The sequence below is a fragment of the Aspergillus clavatus genome, genomic scaffold (assembly GCF_000002715.2).
Source record: "Aspergillus clavatus NRRL 1 1099423829750 genomic scaffold, whole genome shotgun sequence".
NCBI classification, from domain to species: domain Eukaryota; kingdom Fungi; phylum Ascomycota; class Eurotiomycetes; order Eurotiales; family Aspergillaceae; genus Aspergillus; species Aspergillus clavatus.
The window spans coordinates 659,829-679,384 of NW_001517110.1; the positions used below are offsets into that span (position 1 = coordinate 659,829).

Genomic DNA, 19,556 nt, shown 5'->3' on the forward strand with positions numbered 1-19,556 from the left:
AATGATGAGAGACAGGCACCGGTCGTCGCGCATCTTTTAGAGGTATGGCATCCACAAAGCGTCACAGGAGGCCAGATGCTGAGGGTTCACGGCCTTGGAGATCAGATCAATGGTGGTTTGATTGGCCGGCAGGTTACCTTCCGGTGGGCTGGCTAGGCTGACAGCCCGGTTGACAATAATATCACTATTGTTGTACACCAGATCGCGAAGCTGGGCCACTGGAAGCACACCACGATGCTGCGCCGTAGCCCAGAACATCATCTCATCTCGAACGAAGATGCTGAGCTGTTGCTCAAGCTCATGACGTGCTTCGGTAAGGCATCGAGCAATGGCCATCAAGGCACATGCAAACAGACCTTCGGTGGCGATCGGCCCCATCAGTGTCTGGATGTTGGGTGTAAGACGGAAAGGCACCTGTTCTGGGTTGTAGAAGAAAGCCTTTGCGGGGTTGATCGCTGGTATCAGTTCTGTTCCCCAGATATCACCTGTAGACCTAGAAATCATGATCTTGTTGGGGTACCGGTTGCCCATATGCATCACGTATGTCATGAATGCGACAGCCGCATACTGATAGGCGAATTGCCGACGGAAAAGCCAGAAATCTGCAAAGTTCGGATACACCTTTTGGAAGTAGTCCTTCACAATCGTACTTGGTGCCCACTTCTCTTGAATGGCTGTGAGAATTTCAGTCCGAAGAACCTGTTGTTGATCCGGTGTGCGCTTTGAGAGGTTAGCTGTGTTGAGCTGCAAGATACACTTAGATTGGCTTACGTTCTGCTTTGTCTCCGCCAACGAACGCATCTTCTCCATGGTAAACAGAACCGGCTCATCCTTGTTTGTGCCCACCCGGCGGCAGTAGTCCTCGAAGATACCCTGCATCGAGATGTACGAGGGATCGTCGCGCACCAGGCGAATATGAGGTGCGAGTGGAACCATGAGTGGAAGGTGAAAGTACAGATTGCGGCGCCGGCTCTCCTTGCGTTTGCCCAACAGCCCATTGAAGATACGGAAGAGCTGTAGGATGCGCTCTTCTCGTCTACAGTGACGAGCTGCGGGATGTTGGACAGCGAATGCATGTACACTACCATCATGGCCACGAATCTTGAGTCGGCGGTGACAGACACCAATGCCCCGGACGATGTCAATATCTGGCAGGAATCTGTCAATGCGGACGAAATCCTGGTTCTTGTCCTTGTGTAACAGGTATTGGCCTGGCACCTCGACCTCATCAAATTTCAGGAATCGGAACTCGCTGAGATGTGGTGAGTATGTCTCCAGGAACTGGTATGGAGCGCGACGATCAAGCTTCTCCTCAAATTTGTCACGCCAGCGACGTAGCTTCTGAATATACTCGTACATAGTTGGCTTCTTCACAACGAAATCAGCTTCGAATGACTTGCGAATATGAGCCGGCAGAATCGTCTCTGCGAACCGCGTGATATTGGCTTCCGTGGCGGCGGGAAGTTTGAAGTCTTGGGCGTAGGAACCAGGCATGCGGCCCACGTATGCTAACCCATCGTTGAGCAAAGCTACAATCAGACGATAGGCATCTTCATCAGGTGGACATTTGAAGTTCTTGTGGATTTGATCGACCATCGTCTCCATCGAGAGCGCAAGCAGCGGGAAAGCAGTCTTTAGACCAGACATGATCTCATCCGAGTACTCCCACGGTTTCTTGAGAGGCTCTTTCTCTGATTCTGCGGCGGCAGCGTTTGGAGCCGGCTGAGGCACTCCATTCTGCCCAGGAACTTGCAGATGAACCTGTTGTTGACCCGGAGCTTGCTTCATCTGCGGCTGCCCAGGAGCTTGGGGCTGGCCAGGGGCTGCATTGGGAACTTGCATGTGCTGTTGACCGGGTACCTGAAGCTGAGGCTGACCCGGAGCAGGGGATTGTTGGGCGAGATTCTGATTCTTGATCTGGGCCTGGCCTGGAGTCTGGCCTTGAGCCAAACCTTGGGGGTGGGATTGAGCTTGGACTTTAGCTACCTGGCCCGCCTGGCCTTGGACCGGGGTTACATTAGCAGACTGTGAACTCAGAGCAGGTGAGCCATCAGCCGTCACCGGTGAAGACTTTGCAAGTGGCGAGGCCTGCTGTTGACGGGCACGGTTCAGCTTCTCCTGCTTCTGGTCATGTTGTTTCTTGATGCTGAGCATGTCCTCGCGGTTCGTACGAAGTAGGAAGAAGAGCGCCTGCGGATACAGTTTCGCGATCTTGACCAAGACGGCTTTGCAAAGACGTGCCTCTCGGTGAGATAGGCTGGTGAGGAGCTGCGGAATGAAGGTGATCCAGTACCACACAGGTGTATCTCCCTTGAAGTTTTCAAAAGCTCCAGCAATGCGGCCCTCTTCGTTATCCAGACTGAGAAGCCAAAGGATACGACTGAGTAGTTTCCTTGATTTGGCATTCTTGTATAGACCGGCAGCCTCGAGATAGCAACTAACTGCATTGCTAGCCAACTCGTAGTCAGAGGGGTCGGCCTTGAAGCGCTGGTCGCTGTACTGGCCCCACTCGGACCACGCCTTTGCAAGTCTTAAATCGTAGTAAAGGGCGACTCCAAACGCCTCATTTGCCTCATTGACATGGTTAAGCTTGGCCAAGAACATGCCCTTAAGAGTGTAGAACTCGGCTTTCTGCTGCGCACCAAAGTAGTTGAGATTCGTATTGTTGATGACGTCCAATCCACTATTGAGTTCCTTGGGATTCTGGTAGTGACATTTCGCTTGTTCTCGAAGCTTCAAGAAAGCTTCTTGAATCTCGATATTCGGGAGTGTATAGATGCGGCTGAGCTGGTTGATGCAGACTTCAGGCATCTGGTGCTTGCGAGCAACATGGGCAAACCTGTTGATGATCCATGCGGTTTCATGGTAGCCACGGTAGGCGTAGGAATTGCTCGCGACGTTGTTAGTCTGCGGAGGCAGGAGGCTCAGATACGTCGCATTGATCAGCTGGAAGATATGCTGCCGCCAGGTGACAAGGTCCTGCCAGGCATTGATGTCATCCCACAGATTCGGAAGACGATCCCGCCAGGTTCCAAGCAGCAGCTTCAACTCAGCGGACTTAGTGTCCAGATTTCGCTCATTGGTCTGGGACAAGCTCGCACAAATGTGGCTAGCATCGTGAAGCTCAACCAGCAGTTGAAAATGCTGCAAGATCGGGATATGAGCGTTAGTGATCCGCTTCGGCAGCTGCAGCCATTTGCGGATGGATAGCTGGATTGACTCATCGCAGACGCCATTGAAGTCTTGCAAATTCTCTTTCTTGAGGTGGAACTGCAAGAGAGACATGAAAGCTTGGAAGAATGTGCGTCTGGGTGTGGGTGCGTCAGAGACGGACTTGATAAGCGACTCCAGCTGCTCCCGGTTGCCTTCGCTTTGCCAATTCTCAATGTTTCTCCAAGCGGATTCCAGGAGAAGATCATTGAGATTCTCATGCTTGGCAAAGTCGCTTAGGATCTCCCATTGCTGCAGTTTCTGAGCACAGATCAACCAATGGTCTTCCCACAGGTAGTATTCGCCTTGAGAGAACGGCATTGCACCCGACCGCGCCTTGATTTGAGCATTCTCATACAGCTGCTGAGCCTTATCCCACATTCCTTGCTGCTCGTAAGACAGCGCCGCGTTGGTCTCGACGAACTTGCACCTGCGCCGCCAAGTACCGTAAAAGAAGTCATCCTCCTGCAGGCCGGCATAAACTTCGACTAACGCGTCGAGATTGCTCTCGCGTACAGTTGGAGTATCGATAATCGGGCTGATAGCCGATTCCTCCAGATATGTGGCAGCAGTGTACCAAGCATCGTAAGTACGACTGAGGTACTTCATCACATGGGGAGGAATCTTGAACCGAGGCTTAGCCCTGACCGCACCTTCAAGCAGAGCTTGCACAACATTCGGCCGCTTATCCAGTTGTCTTTGGTGGTATTCACGCGTGAGCAGGGTGACCATGCCCTTCTCCAAATCAATGCGATCCTCCCTTGATAACGTAGACCAGAAGATGGGGAAAAGTGTAGTCCATAAGCTGTAAGCGACCTTGGGATCGGTGTGCTGGAGTTGAATGAGCGGCTCTATAAGATCACGAGTCCTCATGTCACCAATCTCAGCCACGAATCGCTTCCTTTCGGAGACGAAGGCTTCTAACTGGATATCAACCATAACATCGGCCTTCCTGGCATCCTTCTCCGCGTTGCTGAAAAGGAAAGACAGGGGGTATATGGTGAAATCATCTGGGTGAAGTCTCGCTGGAGTTGTCGTGTCGACACACCCGAGGATGAGATGAGAGGCCTGCGCCAGCCAAAAAGAATCCGCGAGAGTATCCCAATTTTGACACGTCAACACATAACTAAGCCGAGAACTAGCTAGTCGAGTCAAACTCCGGTCAAAGATGTTCATGAAACGGTTCCGCATCTCGACATCTTGAGCTCTTGTGCCAATCAGGAAAGCATGCTCAAGCCTGACAGTTAGCTCTGTGCGTGTGATCTTGGAATCCTCGTAGATCCGAATAACAAGATCCAAAAACTTCCTCAGCATTTTCTGGTCAGGACGCGATTCGAACAGAAGCATTTTGTGCAGCACGGCAGTCTTCTCCTTCAATGTGGGCCACGACTCGGTTGAGTGGAAGATCCAAGACTCGACCATATTCAACACTTTGGTGCAGAGCGCCTCATTGTGCGATCTCTCCACGAGCTGTGCTAGAACACTCAGGAACGGGCGTCTGTGCTCCCCCAGGTGCGACATGCGCACAGAGATCAAGTCAATTGTCTTCAGAATCAAATCAACACCGATTTCGTACTCTTGCTGGTCTGGCACAGTCTCCGCGGGTTTGGCGCCACCGGGTGGATACGGAGTTTGATTGTTGTTCGTCGAGGCTGCAACATGTTCTTTTGCTAATTTCTGGGAGAACGCCTTCATCACCTGAGTGATATGCGCATCCATCTCGGCCGGTTTGCTCTTGGATAAAGTCCAAAGGACGTTCAGGCTTGAGATGTAGTTGTTGGCTGAGAGCGTTTCTGTTGCGATGGTTGACAAGTAGGTGACAAATTCGGAAGGCGAGTTCTCAACATCCATGCCGTCTTCTTCTTCCGGCTGGTCTTCGGGAAGAGAATTGAGGGCTCGCCGTATTGGGGGTGGCAGTTTAGGAGAGATGTCCATATCATCTTCTACTCCATGAAGTGAATCTTGGATTTCAGGATTATCGGAGCGCAAGGGCTTCTCGAACAGCTTTTGAATAAGCGGGAGACGAGCGGCAATCCAATCATCTGGTTTAGCTGCAAGCAGAACACGCACGACTTGCAACGCATTGATCATGCTAGTGATGTGCTTCTCATCAGGCTTGTCTGCCTTCTCCCCAGCTAGGATTGGCTCAGTGATCTTCTGATAAAGTTCAATATCAAGATCACCCCAATAGTCGGGAGAGAGGAGATTCCGTAACAAGAATACGGCCTTTTTGACCATATCGCCTGTGAGGATGTTCTGTTGCTGCTGCTGCTGTGGTTTCGAAGTCGGTAATTCACGGAAACGAGCAGCCGATACCGGGAATCTTTCAGGCACAGTTGTGATGAAGGTAATGAGGTATTTGGACAATGCAGCACGAAGATCGGAAGGCACCTCATACTCACTGCGTTCACGAGAGCTAGGAGGAGCAAGCGATGCAGCAGGAGAGGACATGGCTTGAGTGTCTTCGAGTTTTCGTTTTCTTGCATTGGGCGACTCCGAGTGGCCATTCGTCATAGCCATACGGCTGCTGTTGACTCTCTTCTCCTCCCAGTGCCAGATCAAACCGATCAGATTCAAAGCAAGTTTCTTGCTTTCGTTGTTGGAGTTCGGAGGCGCAGCAATCTTGATCAGCGAGGGCACGATAAGAGGAACGAAATGCTCGCGAGATTCATAAAAGAGGTCTGGCTGCCGCACAAGGAACTGAAAGATGCTCATCACTTGCTGTAGATTCGCGGTCTCTTCAGCCAGAATTCGCCGAGGCCACTTTGCCCATAAAGGGTACCTGTTATCCGGCGACTGCGCGTTGTTCGTTATACCCATCACTCGTGTAGGTAGCACAGGTGCCAGAACATCGAGAGCTTGGGTGACAAGCGCTTTACCCTCATTCTGATGTGCTCGCAACAAGGCAACGTAAACCTGAATGACAATCTTGAAGGGCGTTTCGTAGTGGGCAATGAAGTAGCTGATGAGGACATAGGCTCCGTACTTGTTGATTATATCCTCAAGACGAATGTAATTCCAGGCGAACTTGATGATGTCCTTGCGAGAATCCTGCACAGTTTGATGATGGTACTTGATCAACAGTGCCGACAATTGGAGCAGCTCCATACGCGAGTGGTCAACACCAGCTTGACTTGACTCCTCACTCAAGTCAGCCAATTGAGGTCGCCACAAACGGCTCTGGATAGACTCAGTCATGCTCTTATCCATCAACTTGGGGCTGTTTGGAGGGCTGTTCCATGAAGTCTGAACGTCCTTGGCGAAAATTGGATTCACCAGATTGTGAAAGGCGTACGTCTTCATCTTCTGTGAGCAAGACCGCTGACCGTACAGGTCGAGGCATCGCATGATCACGGACCGCCGATAATCAATGGATTCATTGGTAATGATGTGGCGGTAAATGAACTTCGGGAAGGCCAGTGTACGCTTAAGTTCCTCCGCAGACAACCCATCCATGACTTCAAAGAGGAAATCCAGATCCTGGACGGATTCTGACAGGTAGATGGTGAATATGTCCATCAACTGATCCTCTGCTTGCTCGACTCTGAGACGTTCATTGGCGGGAAGCCTATCCATGCGTAGCTTTTTCTCGAGGTCTCGTCCAGCATTCAGAAGTAAGATCTTGAGATCAGCATGCGATACCAGCCAGCGCTTCGTTGCTTCGTAAAAGCAGATAGAATGCGTGACGTAGATGCCGTTGATGGCGGCTGTGTTCCTGCCATCGGCCTGGTCTTGTCCAAAGGCAGCCGTCTTGAAGCCTTCCGTGTCTGCAACCACTGCAGCACGCAACGCCTCGCTCTCCGGATCCGCGAGAATTTGACCAAAGAAGCGGCCGAATCGTTCCTCCTTGAAACGAGCTAGGAAGAATGCAAGACTCTCCTTCGGATAGCGATTGAGGTACTTCACAAGCGGTCTGCGGAACGGGCTGTTGGATGTCCGGCGAAGCTTCTCTTCCAATTCCAAGACCTTATTCACAAGATGCTCCATAAATGATGTAGCAGCTGGAGGAAGGAGGTGAAAGATGTTGAAAATTGCCGTAACAACCTTGATCGTCTGATTTTGTTCAACAAGGCTGAATGAAACTTTCTGTAGCACAGCATCATCTGCTATCACCTTCATGTGGTCCAGGAGACGCGCACCAATCTCAACCTTGAAATAGTTTGTAAGAAGGGTAAGAAGGCGAGCAAGGCCATCAAGTCCCGCAACACTGAGGCGTTTGGGGTCTTGAAGGTTCATTAGGATTGGGCGAAGGCCATTTTGCAGTAGATCCTTGGGCAACTTGTTTGTCTGGGTGAGGACATCCCGAAGACCAGCGTTTGCCGCCTCGATGACATCCGGGGAGCGGGAATAGAGTGATTTGAAGAAGACGGAGATGATACGTGCTCGGCTGGTATTCTGCGGCGTGTTGGCGAACTCAGAAAAGCTCATTGCCATAGACAGCAGGCGCAGGCAGGCAACACGAAGATTGACGATCATCTCGGCATTCTTAAACTCATTCGGCTTGGACGCAAGAGACTCATCATCAGCATCTGCGAGGGCAAGAGATTCCAACATCAGCCGATTCAGAGGATCATTGAAGGTGACTATGTCGTTGTGAAGACTCAAGCAAAAGGTTATCGCATCAATGAAGCCAATTTGAGTTGGAAATGGCAAAGCTCGCAAAGGCTTGTTGAAGATTGACTGCAGAAGACGGTCTTTGACGGGAAAGATGAGTTCGTGTACTTGGCATCCAAGGACCTCAGCGATCGTAGAGAAACTCTTCCGAGAAGCTTCACGGACGTACTTGTTCATGTGTGAGAGCTCATAGACGAAGAATCCGCATAGAGACCAAAGACGGCTTTTCTCGTTTTTCATGTCATCCTTGGACGCATTCTTGCAGCATTTTCTCAGGATCAGATCCAATGTTTCCTGTGCTCTTATGCGAGTACTAGCAGGGAGATCAGAGGGCGTATCCTTGATCACATACATCAGGGCTCGGACGAATTCAGATTGTTTCTCGAAAAGCCAAGAATCCCCAAGGTCCAGCTTGGCAGCGAAAAGATGGATGCCCAGGCTGCCACCGGCCTTAGTGAACCATTCCTCGCTATGACAGCTATGGCAAAAGACACGGCCTAGGTGCTGGAAAAACGGCAACTTTGAAGCACGTTCTGGAGCTCCAAAGATGATCGCAGCGGCCTCTTTCATAATCTGCATGGTCGCCTCAGCACCTTCACGCACGTGAACATCGTCAGAAGAAAGACATTCTACGATGGCTTCGGCGAGGACCCGGGAGTCAAGGTACACAGGACCTTCGCCACTGGCAACGTCAAAGGGCTTCCGGTTATGCCGCGCCACGGCGAGGGCCCGACCGACTTCCACAACTGCAAAATGCTTGCACACATCGGCCACGAAAGCTGTTGCAGTCTGTTCAAGATCCGGAATGGTAGTGGCGAGGATGCAAGCCTTCAGCAGCTTCTTCAATGTGCCTTCCTGAGCCTGTTTCTTGGCGATGGAGCTAGATCGCTCAGATTTCTCCAGTATATCAGCCATTCCCGTTGTTTTGTTATCAAAAAGGTCGTTGGCATTAAGACGCAGTAGCGTGGAGAGATCCTCTGGGAGATTCTCATAGCCAATATAAAGCTTCAGTTGAGAGGAGAGCATGCGGAAGGCCTGCTGTTTGTAATAGCTATCAGAAGCCTTAGCCGCTGGTGTTTTGGGCACCTCCATCAACTTCCTGACAGCAAGATCGACTCCAATCTCACTAGGAAATGGCCGTTTTTCGCTTGGCCCGATGAGTTTGATATCGAAACTTGGCGCATCGTCTGAGTACTGCTCAAAGGTAAGCTCAGGGGGGTGGTTAAGGAACTTTCGGTTGCGGCCACCGAGTTTGCCCAGGATCCTCATTGTCGTGTGAGCATGGAAGTGATTATAGGGATGGGGTCGCAAATGATCCCAAAGGGCTGTCATCAACTCGTCCATGATGGGAGCCATGATTGGATCCAGATAGTCAGCAGTGAGATTGTCAACACAAAGCTCGAGTGTTCGCAGACCCTGTCCTACGAGGTCCGAATCCGCACGCAGAGCTACTACAATAGGTCGCATGAGATAGCTCAGGTGCGGCAAGAGATGGGACAAGCGAGCTGGCACAGTGAGAGTGAGCTCAACATAGAGATCTCGCTCCTGAGGTTTCCGGGCCGCAAGGAGCAGGTTGTTGAACGTCTCGAGGAGCATCTCTAGCAGCGGAAGGATTTCCTTATATAGCAGTTCGAACCGACCGCCACCAATGCTGCGAAAGAGTGACCGCAGAAGAAGGAAATAGTTCATGGGCTCTTCAGCAGTCACCGAAAGGTCAATGCATTTGGTAACAATCTTGGTTACATGAGGATGCAGTACTTGTTCATTCTGGACAGAGAAGAGAGTCACAGCCATGAAAGATAGTTTGAACATCCTCAACAAAATCTTGGCTTTGCTCATGTCAGAGGTTCCCACTTCATGTATCCGATCCATGAGATACTGGAGCACCATGCCAGAGAATGCGGGAGATGTGGCTTCGCTGGCAAGGAAGAATTGGGGAAGATGGAGGAGGGCCCCGTGCTCAAACATGAGCTCGTGGAGGTATGGGATCTCAGAATGGAAGACCTCATGGAAGGTGGCCGTGTCGATGCAGTGAAAAACGGTTCCGAAACTCTCGAGAAGCTCCTTCTCTTCTCGCGACATCGGCGCTGTGTATTGACTGGCAAGGAAGTCAAAGGGAGAAGTGTATGTCACCTCCGGAGCAGGCTGGTCGACGCCATAGTACTTGAATACACGCGCACCCTCGTGGAACAACTTCTTGATAACTCGAACTTCTTCGGCGTTATAACCATAAGAGACCTCAGACCAATTGATTGGAACATTGTTTGGATCAATTTGGATATGTTCCGGGTTACAGTTCTTGAGTTGGTGAAAGATGTTCTTTAGGCCGTTGATCAGGTTCTTGAATAAGAAGATATTGTCCGAAACCGGGTCCCCTCCGCGATCGCGAGGATTCGAGGTTTTGATCGGCGATGCCGAGAATATATCAATCTCATCCCAGTCCGGGGGGTGATGCTTGTCCGCCAAGTACCTCTCTGAAGAGGGCTCAACATCTTTTCTGCTTGCCTTGTATGCCTTGGAGACCTTTACAGCGTTGTCGAACTGATGGTTGATGGAAGCAAACTTGTCACCGATAGCATCCAAGATCATAATTAAGAAGTAACGAGCTTCCCGCTTATCATCTAGTTTGGCGATCCTCTCGGCCATGTTCAAGAGAAGTTTAGCGCTCATTGTCTGGAAACTTGTCCCAGGGAAGTCATCATGAAGATTCTTGGTGTATACTTCGACGGTCCGCCGAATCTGGTCCCGAGTGAGGTGATCACGTACGTGGTGTATTAGGTCTGCAAGCATACTGTAGGCGAGAGGCCGCATAGTTTCGTATACGGTGAGGCCATCGCCAATAAGCGTCCGCTCGTCAAGAAGCTCATCGATCTTCTCCAGGAAGATCTTCCGATAATTAAAATTAATAATATGACGGATAGCCACAAGCAGCTCCTTTCTGGCGCTGGATTTCTCCCGGGGACAGTCCTGAAGTAGTCGAACTACAACCGAGGGAAGGGTTGGAAGGAAGTCTTGCAGCTGGTGCGCATACATGCGAAGCAGGTATGCAAGAAAGCTCATTGTCTTGACCTGTGCTGTGATGAATTCGCCAAAGGCAGCTCGATTCTTGATCTCCCTGCACACGCCCGTGAATATTGTCCCTTGAGCTGCGGCCTCCGCATGCGCTCTCTCCTGCGGCTTGGCTTGAAGCAGGAGGATACTTTTGATCAACGGCACAAACAGCTTGACATTGGCCGACACGGAGTTCCGATGAGTCTGGAAAATGGACACAACGATGATGGGACACTCCGCCAGAACCTTGAAGGACTGCATGCCTTTCAGCAGGACGTTGCTGGCTTGTTGGTCCGGGCCGAGATCGGACACCGATGTGGCAGGCGAGCTGGGTCGCGGAGACTGAAAGGTCTGAACCGTAGCACTTGGCGTCGACGGCATCCCCGACGGAGTGGCCTGGCTTGGTGTGTCGAAGGTGTCGCGAACCACCTGTTCCATTGTCTGGAACATCTCCTGGATCAGCTCGAGGAAGGGCTGCACCCGGGCCGCCGTCGCTTTTGCCTGGTTCCGTTCCAAATCCATGATAGTCTTCATGCAGAGGACGGCGTTCTCCTCGTTCTCGATGCGCACCAGTTCCATCAGCAGGTCCACCATATCCGCAGCGTAGGGCTCGACATCCGGGGAGGCCATTGGCAGCCGATGTAACGTCTCGAGTACACAGTTCCGCAATTTCTGAAGTTTCGAGGGCAGAATCATGAGTCCGAGTTCGCACAAGTCGATATCCCTCCAAGACAACGAATGATGCGACTTACCTGCTCGAACGACAAATTTGTGAACACCGGCTCTCCCTTGAGAATATTCTTGAACACCGGCCATAACTTGGCAAGGAAGATGGGATAGTTTGCACCGGAGCATAAGGGTTCTATGCTATCTCGAAGCTCGACCGCAACATTGGCCCTGATCTTGACATCTAATTACCGAAAGCATTAGTTAGGACCGAGAAACTATATTTGAAAGACCCCAGGGCGCCGGACTCGCACATCGCTCTCCTAGCGAGGTTATCGAGAAACATACCAAGCTTGTCGTCGCCCAGCTTGCTGGCGTAGATATCGATACTCCGCTCCATGGCTGCGATGGCTCCCGGCTGGGAGAAACGTCGAGTGTATCAAACGAGAATTTGATCGCTGCCAGGCCGCGAGGCCGGCTGATTAACGAGGGGCCAGCACTATCTTGGAATTCGCGTGTTCTGTTCACATGCAGGAATATCGAGGGAGGTGAAGGCTTTTGAGATTCGCCCGCAAACGCCTTAGAGAGAGAGAGCAAACAGAAACACAATCGTTAAGTCATTAAGGCCCCCCTTGGCTAATTTTTGGATTGATGATCGGAAATGAAGGTATCCGCCCCTAGCGAGAGTATTGAGAATGACTGTGGAGGAGCGGGGAGTGACGGGGTTGACAAGGGAATTTCAATAGCGAACTGCGCGCCGACGCAGACTCATGCCCAGAGAGTAGAGACGGACTCTAGAGAGCAGAAAGCTGTACAGCAGAACGCGGGTGTCGCAGAGACCCCGAACGAAACACTAGGCCTAAAGTGGAAAGAGCGGGTGTCTATTTCCCCGTTCCGACTACCGCGCGTCTACTGCGTCGGCCCCGGCTCCAGGACCTATCAAAAACTCATAAAGCAAGTTGTCAGTTGTGGTGCCTGAGGCACGTGCGCCGGCTACTACTGTACGGTTGTACCTACCTTATGGACCATGGACGATGGACGAGTTTCCCTTCTGAAGTATTGTCTTACACCTAGTGCGGATTTGGATCTGCCATGGAAGAAGTCATTAATGGAGGACGAAAAACCAAATCAAGTTTTGATGCCGGCTCAAGGCTCTGCCGAAAGTGCTTGCTTATTTGAGAACTCAAAAAGGATTCACCGACATCAAGGTCGATCGAGTGAAACGCCATTCGCACCCGTTCTCCAGACCCGAACAAAGTTCTAATAGTCCAAATCAAATGTCCGCTTGCTCGACTCACGGGCTCTATGAGCCACGCGCGTATTGAGAAGGATATGGAAAGTCATGTACAAAAGAAAGGTGAAGAGAAGAAGAAAGCGAGCAATGGGACGAGGCAAAAGCCTAGCATGCGTGGCTTGTTCCGGATGTCGAGCCAACCCAAGTCAAATACACTATCATCGCAGCTCGTAGTCGCTATGCCATCATTGCACCAGGTAAGAAAAAAAAAAAAGGAAAAGGAAAAACGGAGTTTTAGCGGGGAATACTGTTGACAAATTGACCATCACTTGAGAGAGTTGCTTCGCGACAGAAACGTTACGGCATTCGAACCAGCCGACCGTCGTCGATCTACGCGCGGTCGCGCAATCTCACTGCCGCTACCACTGCGTCGTCTTCGAGTATAGGAACCGTCAAGGGAACCGCGGCGCCGTCTCTGGAGCAAACGGACGTTTCAACGTTAGAATCACGCTTGCTAGACAGTAGAACAGACAATAATCTTAGCAAATACGCAAACGCAACATAAGAAACGAATTAAGTGGGCCTCAGCGGAAAGAGACACTCTCTCGAACAAGACGTGAATGCAGAACCGATCAGAGGGGGTAGGTACTAACCGTGACGGGCACACTGTCTTTCCGCTCCTTGGGCACCCCAGCATCATCTAATTTTAAAGAATTGAGGCGCTTCTGGTTCTCCTGGCTCAGAACATCCACATCGTCGGCTTGCGCTGACACATCGGCAGACGGCGCCGGAGGTGGGAGCACTCCATTCTTCCTCTGTTTGGCCAACTCTGCGACCTTGTCCCACCGGCTGAGTCGTGTTTTCTCGCGTTGGTCGGCAGTATTCTGTCTCTCGTCATATTCATGGGAACATTCATCAAACAGCTGGGGGTTGATTTCCATGAACATCTTCATGGCGTTGTACACCATGCTGTGGATTGTCCTGTTTCGAATTTAGTGTTTTCTAAACCCAGGCATTCCTCCAAGTTGTCAACATACCTGTTCCAGTGACCTTTGGAGTTCTCGTATAATGGCGCAAACATGATGGGAAGGATCGTCTCAACATTATCACTGACCAAATTGCAAAAGTATTCGTTGTTCCAGAAGTACAGAGCGCGTTCCGCAACCTGTAGAAACAAGATGAGCTTTATGAAACAACATGCAGCATTTCAAGCATCATACCTGAAAATGAGGGCTTGCAACCGATTTGGCCAATTGCTGGAACAAGGGTATTTGGACCTTGGCAAACTCGGCCGGGTCCATGACTTCGAAGATATCTTCGACCTCGTTGAGATACATAACCTCCTTGGTGCTGTTTGTCTTAGGCCAGTAACGTAGCAAGCCAAGAACAACCTAGATCGCAGGTTAGAAAATGGAGATCCGTTTTGGCGGAACGGACCAAAGAAGCTGAAACTCACCTCTTCTGTCAAGCTTGAGTCCTTTTCCAGGAATTGGACAATGCAATAGGCGAGTTGTGGGTGGTACATGCTGAGACCCCGGACTTTATGCATAGGAAGCAGAACTCTGGTCAGGAAAAGCTTGTGCTCTTCCTTGAGAGGTAGCGCAAATCCGTTGATGATCGAACCAAGAATTTCCAACAGCTCGGCAATGCCGTTGAACCGCTCGGTCTCGTACGTGAATTGGAAAAAGACGTTGTTGATAGATCGTCGGATGTACGACCGTAGATTCAAGAACTTTCCATAGATCCGATGCAGGGTAGTCTTCAAGAAGTCACGTTCTCGAGGATCTTCCGAGTCAAACAGCTCCAGTAACTGTAGACGATTAGCGCAGATGAACTAGAGGACGATCTATCAGAAAAGATAGGCATACCTGAAGAACAAAGTGATGGTCGATATATGCCTTGGCAATGTTGGTGTTGAAATCCTGGCTTTCGATGAAGCGTAAAAAGAACTCATAGACAACCTGAATGTGAGGCCACGCCACTTCCAAGACAGGCTCATCTTCCTCGGGGTCGAAGGCCTCGCCTTGAGGTGTGACCGGTGGAGGAATAGGACGAAAGAGGTTCTTGGCGAACATCTCCACCACCCGCGGGTACATGGGCTCAGTGATCACCGAACGGTTGTTTGCGACGTAGTCCAGGAGCTCGTGGAGCGCCAGTCTCTTGATCTCCTTGGACTTCATATCAGCCGTGGGGTCGTTGAAGTCGAAAATGATATTGCACTGGTCGATTTTCTGCATGAACAACTCTTGACGGCGATTCGGGGGCACTTCCTGAAACCCGGGGAGCTTCTCCAACTCCCGCTGACGCTGGTCGGATATATCGAACCGTGATGAATGCTGGCGCTTGGGGGTCCGAATTCCTTCCGACATATCTTTGGGTGTAGTCTGGAGACGATCGAAGACGTGGGATTTTCTGGGAGGAGCCAGGTCGCCTGGCATTGTCTCTGCGGCACCGGGGGGAGGAACATGCTAATCACACATACTAAGTCAGCGCGCTCCCACGCCTGAAATGTCGGAAAAAGAAGGGGGGGTGTAGGATGAGAACTCACCGGTGCGCTGGGGCTGATGATAACGCTCGGCGCCATCGGCTGCCCCTGCTTCGTCGGAGTTCCTGGACCATTATTCACCGGCTGTCCTGGCATGCCTGCGCCATGCGGGATATAATGCTGGCCAGCGGAGTAGGACCCCGCTTGCGCCGCATTCTCTGGTGATTTCCCCCTTATATCATTGACGGAGGTTGACGAGGAGGTTGGAGTCCCGTGATTCGGCGAGGCGGATTGCTGTTGGGCCTGGTGGGCGGCGAGGGCGGCCTGGTTCTGAGACGACTCTTTCTTCTTCGAGGACTTGTTCGCTTCTTTTGCCCTCGACAACTGCTCATGCTGATCGAATCGACCTTAGCCCAGAGCCCGAGGAGGCGCATCGCTGAGAAAGTGATGTTGTTGAATCAAGGCGGGTGGAGAGGGGGGGGAAGGATAGGAATTGGGTGGGAGCGCGATCGGCCAGCGGACAACAACTCACCACTCTTTGTCTGAAACCCTTCATTGTTCAAGATCTATGTAACCAGACCACATGTACTCGGTCGAGGTTCTCGATGCCAGTGTAGCACAGCGCCACACACTAGCAGGAGGCGTTGGTTGGGCAGCGCGGAGGCAATTCAAGGAGCCACGACGTTGATTTGTTTATTATGTTCGGCCTGGAATGACCACATGAGCAACTCCAACAAGACGATGGGGGCCGAAGTTGACTTCAAAACCAGGATATTGCACAAGGAAAGGGTTTGGGGGCTATCAGAAATTGGGAGAGAATCGTTTGCAACTCGGGAAGCCGATTTCATAAAGCGGTAGGGATGGGATTCAAAACGACGAGTCCCCAGAGATTGGGGGAGGAGAGGGGAGAGGTTAAGGAACCAGCGGACCAAAGTTGTAGCACCAGGGGGGGCGAACCCAAATATGAACAGAACATTGCGCCGCAACTCACCTCTGTATTATTTGTGGAATTCTTTTCCCTGACCAGACACAAGACAATCAAGACGAAGGGGGTGGGGGGGGGGTAAAGGAGAGTATCTGTCTGATTGAAGAGGAATGAGGGATGTGTGGTTGTCGGGTTATTGTCTGGACACGGACCCAGCAGTATAGGATAGGATAGGATAGGACAGGACAGGAGTCAGGACAGGACAGGATAGGACTAGGACTAGGATTAGGATAGGATTCAGGAGCAGCCGCTCTTCTTCTTAGTCTTTACGGAGTACGGACTCCTAGTCTTGACTCTTGAGCCTTGAGTGATCGTCTCCGTGTCGCTTAGCGGCTGGGAAGCGGGGTGGTTGACAGAGCCCCAGCGATTAAAGATGCGCAATGCGACTGACTGACTGGATGTGAGCTGTTTTGGCAATATCTGAAACCGAAGATCCAAGATCCAAGGACAGGAAAATTGGACTAAAAAGCACGATCGAGGGGTTTGTGACTGGTTCTGCCGGTGCTTGTTTTGTTGTGGTCTTGAATTACTGGGAGGATTATTATTATTTGATGGGGATGAGAACTGGCTGTGGCTGAGAGGCAGCGCTGGATAGAGAGCAGTAGCAGTCACAGGAGCACACTACTCTATATCTGCTGCAGCAAGTAGCCTCAAGAGTCTAGATACATGATCTCCAATTAGTTATCTACGTTATTTACAGCATTCACACTCGATCGGATTTGGCCTACACTCGAGGCTTCCATTCTTGTTGTTCTTCGCGCTTGTTGGAGGCAAAATTATGTCATGTGACCCGCAACAATCTCCATTCGTGTGTCTTCTCTCTCTATCCACCGTTGTGGATGTATAGCCTATATCTAGGTCTTTCTTGTGTGGTGTCGCTCTGGTGTAGTGTACTTTCTCTAATGACGTTGAGTTTTATCCCTTTGTGACTTGACACTGGGATTTGTCTCAATGTTGGCTCGCAGGCCATCTATATGTATCTGAATTTGAGAGAGCGGATATATAACGATCACTCAAACTCGCTTTATACCACTCCATCACCAGCATATTATAACCACCGACCACTGACCCCCAAGACCACCCAACACGCAGTATGACAATGACAGACCAACAAGGCACAAGAACTGCCCCATACTACTCCATCCCCCCTCGTCACATCGTCAGCATCGAGCACCCAGCCATCATCAAGAACATCGACAGGGCCCTCGAGACGCTCGAAGGCAATGCAGGAATCTCCAAGGTAACCCCCCTCCCCGTTACCCTCTAATCCCACATACACATACAAAGCCAACACACCGTCTAACCCATCCTCAGATCCTTAACCCCCCCAAGGCCGATGCCCCAGCGCATCTCCTCCTGCGGCCCGAAGACGCCATGTCTCGGCCCCTCAAGTCGACCAGCTCTGCGGCCAACAACATCCTACTCAAGGTGACTGTTCCCAGACGCACGGGGCGGAAACGCAAGAGGGGCTCGGACGAGCCATTCACCGGGATTCCTGTAGCGACTGCCAGTGGCGACTGCGAGCCCTGGCGGCGGAGTGCGAAGCAGATCCTCCAGAGCCTGCGTGATAACGCGGGGAGGTATGCGGTTGAGCCGGTTGGGATGGTGAAGCGGACACATGTTTTTCGAGGTGGGTTGTTCGAGGTTGATCCCGTTGGTTGGGGGACTGTTTACTAAGGTGGGATTTCGCTAGGGATGCCGGATTTTGTCTACTCGACTGCTGGGAGCGCGTTCAGTAATCGGTTTCGGGAGCAGATTCTTTCCTTTGACTGTAAGGTCGGCCTGTCTGAACTGATTGGGGTCTGGCTAACGATGCGTTCAGATGAGAAGATGAAACAGTTCGATATTGACATGAGCAAGGGCGCCATATCAGACGTGGACCTTATCCCGCCGCCGTCCTTCAGCCATGGGGACATTCCATTCACCTATGTGTATGTGTTTACGATTTTCTTTCTTTTTTTTTTTTTTTTTTTTTTTTGAAATGACATCTACTAATCGAATGGAAGCTACCGTCAAAACCCAACCGTCCGCCAGTCAGTGGATACATCCGGCAACATCACCACCATCAACACCTCCCAAGCAACCAAGATCCACACCTATCTCCTCCCAGGCGACATCCCCGCGGTCCCAACTAAACCGCGCGAGAACCTCGCTCCCATCTCCACCTTCGACCCCATTCTCCAGGAGACCATCGCCTGCATCGAAGCCCTCTTCCAAGACCGCCCAGCCTGGACCCGCCGCGGCCTGCGCAACCATCTCAAAACCGCCGAACAGCGGTACGCCTTGCGCCACGCCGTGCCCTACGTCGGATACATCTTTCGCTCGGGTCCCTGGCGCGACGCGATTATCAAGTTCGGCCACGATCCACGCACCTCCCCCGACTACCGCATCTACCAGACCGTCATGTTTCGCATCCTTTCCGGCACCTCGGAGCTCTCCCGCGACGCCGGCAGCGGCCGCCGCCACACCATCCCGCGGCCCAACGAAGTGCCCACGGGCCCCGAACCCTTCCCCACAAACACACACCTCTTCACGGGCATCCCGCCGCTCCCGCAAGACGGCCGCATGTGGATGTTCTGCGACATCACGGACCCGTTGCTGCGCGGCATCCTCTTCCCCTCCGACCCGCCGCCAGACTTCCTGCGCGCCACCTGCGAGATCGCTGTCGACGGCTGGTTCGGCAGCGGCACCCTGGCCAAGGCCAAGACCATCATGCGCGCGAAGATCCAGAGTCTTCAGGAGGGCCGCATGCCGGACGAGGACGCGGCGTTTGAGCGCATCCTGGCGCTGCCGGAGCATGCGCCGCCGGAGTCCTCGCTGGCGGAGTTCACGCTGGACCCGGTGGGGGCGTCGTCACGCGAGATGCAGCTTGCGGCGGATATTCGGGCCGTGATCAAGGGGTCATGGAAGGGGTTGTCTGGGCTGGCTGGGGAGAAGGGGGCGGGAGGTGAGGATGTGGCCGTTGGTCAGGCAGAAGGACCTAAGCGGGCGGCGGGCGGAAAACAAGTGCAGTGGAGAGAAGGTGTGGGTGAGGATGAGGAGGAGAGTGAGGGGGAAGGGGAGGAGGAGGCGCTGGAGCATGCCGAGATGCTCGAGGCCCAGGTGAACGCAGCGGCGGAAGCAATAGAAGTTGCTGCCACGGCGGTGGTTGAGGAAGAGGAGGCTGAGCAGGGGCAGGAGGAGTCGGATGAGGGAGGGGACTTGAATACAGGTAAGCCTGGGCATCAGGGACCATAAAATTCACACCTTATTTCAATTCTAATCTCCACAAAAAGTGCAATTGATGCGGCACACCGATCTAACCCCTTCCC

The 19,556-nt window shown here is 52.0% G+C and overlaps 3 protein-coding genes across 3 annotated transcripts, besides 4 other annotated features; 1 reads left to right on the top strand and 2 right to left on the bottom strand.

The window, feature by feature from the left end:
- Positions 1–36: 36 nt before the first annotated feature.
- Positions 37–11,941, bottom strand: ACLA_002590 (histone acetyltransferase TRA1; the record flags this gene model as incomplete). Its single annotated transcript, XM_001276273.1, has 3 exons — positions 37–11,547; positions 11,628–11,785; positions 11,890–11,941. The coding sequence occupies 3 exons, from the start codon at positions 11,939–11,941 to the stop codon at positions 37–39; spliced, it is 11,721 nt and encodes a 3,906-aa protein (XP_001276274.1).
- A 1,159-nt stretch (positions 11,942–13,100) lies between these two features.
- ACLA_002600 (protein phosphatase 2A regulatory subunit RTS1) lies at positions 13,101–15,816 on the bottom strand (the record flags this gene model as incomplete). The annotated part of the gene is made up of 8 exons (XM_001276274.1): positions 13,101–13,250; positions 13,429–13,756; positions 13,813–13,940; positions 13,996–14,166; positions 14,232–14,585; positions 14,644–15,243; positions 15,324–15,653; positions 15,793–15,816. 8 exons carry the CDS (start codon positions 15,814–15,816, stop codon positions 13,101–13,103), a joined length of 2,085 nt encoding a protein of 694 aa, XP_001276275.1.
- A 571-nt stretch (positions 15,817–16,387) lies between these two features.
- Positions 16,388–16,482: a microsatellite.
- Positions 16,406–16,480: a microsatellite.
- Positions 16,406–16,481: a microsatellite.
- An 856-nt stretch (positions 16,483–17,338) lies between the features above and the next one.
- On the top strand, positions 17,339–19,482 carry ACLA_002610 (transcription factor TFIIIC subunit TFC1; the record flags this gene model as incomplete). The annotated part of the gene is made up of 5 exons (XM_001276275.1): positions 17,339–17,485; positions 17,560–17,875; positions 17,939–18,016; positions 18,068–18,176; positions 18,252–19,482. The coding sequence occupies 5 exons, from the start codon at positions 17,339–17,341 to the stop codon at positions 19,480–19,482; spliced, it is 1,881 nt and encodes a 626-aa protein (XP_001276276.1).
- Positions 18,191–18,223: a microsatellite.
- Positions 19,483–19,556: the final 74 nt, after the last annotated feature.